Raw genomic sequence first — 4,016 nt, 5'->3', positions numbered from 1 at the left:
GGCTTCCTCTTCCTCCCCGCTTGCTTTATATGGACGGGTACATTGGCCAGGCCTCGGCTGCCTGGGCGGCCGGCCGCCTGCGTGTACTGGCCACAGCGCGCGTGCGCGTAAACCAGCAAGGCTCGAGATGACGGCATGGCGCCGGCCGCCCGGAGAGGGCGTCCCGGGCCGTCCTGCAGTGGGAGCCGGCGACTACACGGCCGGTCGCCCGGCCATCAATGCCCCCGCCTGCTCGCCTCGCTGACGCTGTAGAGTGGCGCGCTCGGGCCGGGGGGGCCGGTGGCGCGCGGTGGCTGTGGAGGCACAAGGCTCGGCGGCTGGCGCGGCGCGGTTGGTGCGCGCGACGCGAGAGCTTGGCCTGCCTGCTCGCCGCGCGGGGCAGACGACCGCGCCATAACGCGCGCGCGCGCGTGTGAAATCATTGACGGCGCCAATACAAAAAAGGGGAATACTCCCACCACACCACGGCGCGTCGGCACTGTTGGACTCGAGTCCGCGCCAGCGCGACGTCGGTCTCCCGGCGCGCTGCCTCTCTCTCTCTCTCTCTCTCTCTCTCTCTCTCTCTCTCTCTCTCTCTCTCTCTCTCTCTCTCTCTCTCTCTCTCTCTCTCTCTCTCTCCAGCAGTCCTGTGGCTGCGTGGTCCTGGATCGATCGGCACCGGCCGCGGTTGGTTGCTAGCGTGGCGCCCCTGCAGATTGTTGGCTCATCAGATGACAAAAACCTACGCCCGCGCAGCTGGACCGGACTGGACTGGACACACGCCTCGCCCCGGCGTAGGCCTATCCCTCTCATTTCAGCGCCGATCGCCCGTCGCCGTCCGCCGGGCTAATGCCTGGTTTTGCGACATGCTTTGTACGCTCCCAACCAACCTCTGTTCCCCCATTTTATTTCGTGACATCATGCTAATTTAAGATGGCCGCAGATGTAGCCGAGAACCAGAAGGAACGCCGGACGATCAGCGGAAACCCTAGCGGTAGTTGCTCCTGAAACACTCCGATCCATGATTGATGTTATACTAGTTAAAAAATTAAAAGATAAGAGTTTTATAAGCACAATAACCAAGTAACGAACTACTAATACTCAAGTCTCTGCAGCAAAATGGAAGAAGCAGTTAGAGCGGCGTCGAACTAGCATCTAGCACTGCTTGTTTGGATGGGGAAAAAAAATTGAACCATCACGGCGGATGAATGGTGCCATGCTCGATAAAAATCTCTTCTGCTCGCACTTGATCAATGCAAACCCTAAAACTAAAGGACAAAATGAACAATCTCTCTGCTGCTGCTGCGTTTCCCTCCTCTTCCTCTCCCATGGCACACCTCGCTCTCTCACTCACACAGGTCACAGGCACAGCCCGCGTTAGGATGGTGGATGATCCTATCGCATGCCATGGAATGGAGCTGAGCGTAATCCTCGCACGCAAGGGGTGTCTAGCTAGGAGGAGGAGGAAGGAAACCACAAAAAAGAAAGGAAAAAAATGAAACCGAGACAAAGAACAGATCAAAGCCACACCAGCCGTGCGATGCATGCGATCCTCGGAGACCCCCGTCGGCTACGAGTCGCTGGTGCTCATGCTCTCATGCCGCTCGCCGCGGCCGCCACCGTGTTGCTGCTGGCCGGACCCTCCTCCTCCGGTACTTCCTCCGCCGCCCTGGCCTGCCGCGGGATCCGTCGCGGCCTGTGTCCGGTACGCATTGAGGGCGGCCAGGATCCCCATGTGGCCCTCGCCACCGCCTCCGCCGCCGCCGCCGCTCCCCACGGTGCCGAGCCCCAGCTGCTGCCCGGGAAGCAGCGCCACCGGTGCAGGGAAGTTCATGAAATGTAGCCCGCTCGGCACGCCCCCTCGGTACACGGCGGCCGCGGCCGCGGCGCTGCTCATCTGCGGGAACGTCCAGATGGATTCGCCACTGCCTCCTCCACCGCCGCCGCCACCGCCGCCACCGGAAGGCGCCCCACCCTGCGTGCTGTTGCTGCTCGGCACCATCCACACGGTTCCCGGCATTTGGCTCTGCGTGTAGCCCGCGATCTGCTGCTGATATTGCTGCGCCTGCTGCTGTTGCTGCTGCTGCGCCTGCTGCATTTCTTGTTCCCACCGCCTCTTCCTTGAGATGTCGGCGGCTGCGGCGGCGGCAGACGGCGACGGTTGCACGTCAAGGCTGACGCTGCCCGAGTGGAAGTTGAGCAACAACGGGGACGGCGACGATGACGACGAGGCCGGGCCTTCCGAAGGGAAGCCCAGGCCGACAACCCGGTCCCACGCGTCAGCGCGGCCGAACCGAGCGGCGGTGGCGGGGCTAGGCAAGGCCGTGCGGAGGTGAGCCGGGGCGGAGAAGGACGAGCCCGAGGAGCGGAGGGAGATGTTGAGGGATGTGAAGTTGGCCGGGATGGTGCCGGTGCCGGTGGCCGCGATCACCGCCGGCTCGGCCTGCTGCAGCAGCCACTCAATGGTCTCGCCGTCCGTCTTGTGGCCCAGCTCCCGCGTCAGCTGGAACACCCGCGCCGCGCACAGCGCCGGCATCCGGATGCGACGCCCTCTGCCTTCCACCTTGGTGTGCCGGTCCTTGGTCGAGCTGCGCTTGGGCGCCGCCTTCCGCACCTGCACCTCGCCTCCGGCGGCCCCCGATCCATTCCCGGCGTTGCCGCCCGCCGAAGTGCCCACGGCAGCCGAGCTGGAGCACGGCTGCTCCTCCTTCTTCTCGAGGAGCTGCAGAGGGAAGTTGGGGCGGCGGCCGCCTCCGCCGTCACCGGCGACGTCCATGGTGAATTAGTCCATGGTATATATACACAGATAGAAGTATATATCTTGGCGTGTCTATTGTTTGGGCGGGTAAATGGAGTGGTTAGTGGTTTGGAAGAGAGCGGAATGGATTTGATGTCTCCAGCAGCCTCTCCTCTCTTGCTGTGGGTCAAGCTCGAGAAGGTTAGGTGTGGTGGTAGCTAGGGAGAGAAGAGACGAAAGTCCAAGAAAGACCTGGCTAGCTATCAAGGAAAGAAGATTGTAGGTTGGAAAGAATCCTTCCTCATATGATATGATGAGAGAGAAGATGGCTGATGGATGGGGGAGGAGGGTGGCGAGCTTGTGTTTGTGTGTGCGTGTGGGAGATCACAAGCACTATTTTATGGCCTTTCGGTGGTTCATCTGTGATTTCAGGGGGGAGGGGGAGCAGGAGCAGCTGATGACCCTAGCTAGGAGGAGGCCGGGGGGCGGCGGGGGGGGGGGGGGGGGGGGGGTTGGAGGGGGAGGAAGGCGGCCGCCGGAAGAGGATGGGTGTACTTTGTAGGGCTTGAGGAGAGAGATGGACGGATTAAATGGATTCCTGGTGCTCGGAGAGAGAGAAGCTGGAGAAGGAGAGAAAGAGACCCCAGGAGTCTGGTGCTACACGAGTGTACATGCACGGAGACTTAGCTGGTGGTGAGCTAGTGAGAGGAGGATAAGGCGGAGGAGAGGGGAGCTGTGATGGGGAGGGGGAGGGGGAATTATTAATTAGGTTCACCTAGATAACTAATCCCATGCACAGTGTGCATCAGTACTGTGGCAGAACGTAACGTGGTATGTTCTCCTGATGCTAACAGACGAATCTCCCATCCAACCAGCAAAAGAATGCCACGCCACTATTCTCTCTCTCTCTCTCTCTCTCTCTCTCTCTCTCTCTCTCTCTCTCTCTCTCTCTCTCTCTCTCTCTCTCTCTCTCTCTCTCATGAAGCCGCTAGCGTTGTGCTGCGGATTAACACAGGCAATGGAATGGAAAGCAAGGCTTCGTTTGTGGATGGGCTGCTTTTGAGAGCACCCCTCAGTCTTCTAATTTCTCTCCCCGGTCCTTTTGCTGTTTGAAATGTGTTTCTTTTTTTCTGCTCCGATCTTCTTTTTTATTCTTTTTTGGGCAAAAGGAAAATCTTTAAACTGGGAAGAGGCAGTCAGTTGCTCAGAGACTCCACGTGCGGTGCTCTTTATCATTCAATCCCCAAAGACTGCCCTCCACTGCACACTGTAGCCGCCACTCTTCAAGTCAAAATACACA

At 59.8% G+C, this 4,016-nt stretch overlaps 1 protein-coding gene across 1 annotated transcript; it reads right to left on the bottom strand.

The window, feature by feature from the left end:
• Positions 1-1,063: 1,063 nt before the first annotated feature.
• Positions 1,064-3,203, bottom strand: LOC120657242 (transcription factor TCP14-like). The gene has a single exon (XM_039935524.1). It carries the CDS (start codon positions 2,753-2,755, stop codon positions 1,550-1,552), a length of 1,206 nt encoding a protein of 401 aa, XP_039791458.1. The 5' UTR covers positions 2,756-3,203; the 3' UTR covers positions 1,064-1,549.
• Between the last annotated feature and the right edge of the window lie 813 nt (positions 3,204-4,016).

This window comes from Panicum virgatum, chromosome 1N (genome assembly GCF_016808335.1).
Source record: "Panicum virgatum strain AP13 chromosome 1N, P.virgatum_v5, whole genome shotgun sequence".
In the NCBI taxonomy this organism is placed as follows: Eukaryota; Viridiplantae; Streptophyta; class Magnoliopsida; order Poales; family Poaceae; genus Panicum; species Panicum virgatum.
The sequence above is the reverse complement of the archived record's forward strand: the minus strand, read 5'-3'. Positions and strand labels throughout refer to the sequence as shown.

Excerpts from the sequence above, each read along its gene's own strand:
- LOC120657242 (XM_039935524.1), bottom strand. The coding sequence starts at position 2,755 with ATGGACGTCGCCGGTGACGGCGGAGGCGGCCGCCGCCCCAACTTCCCT.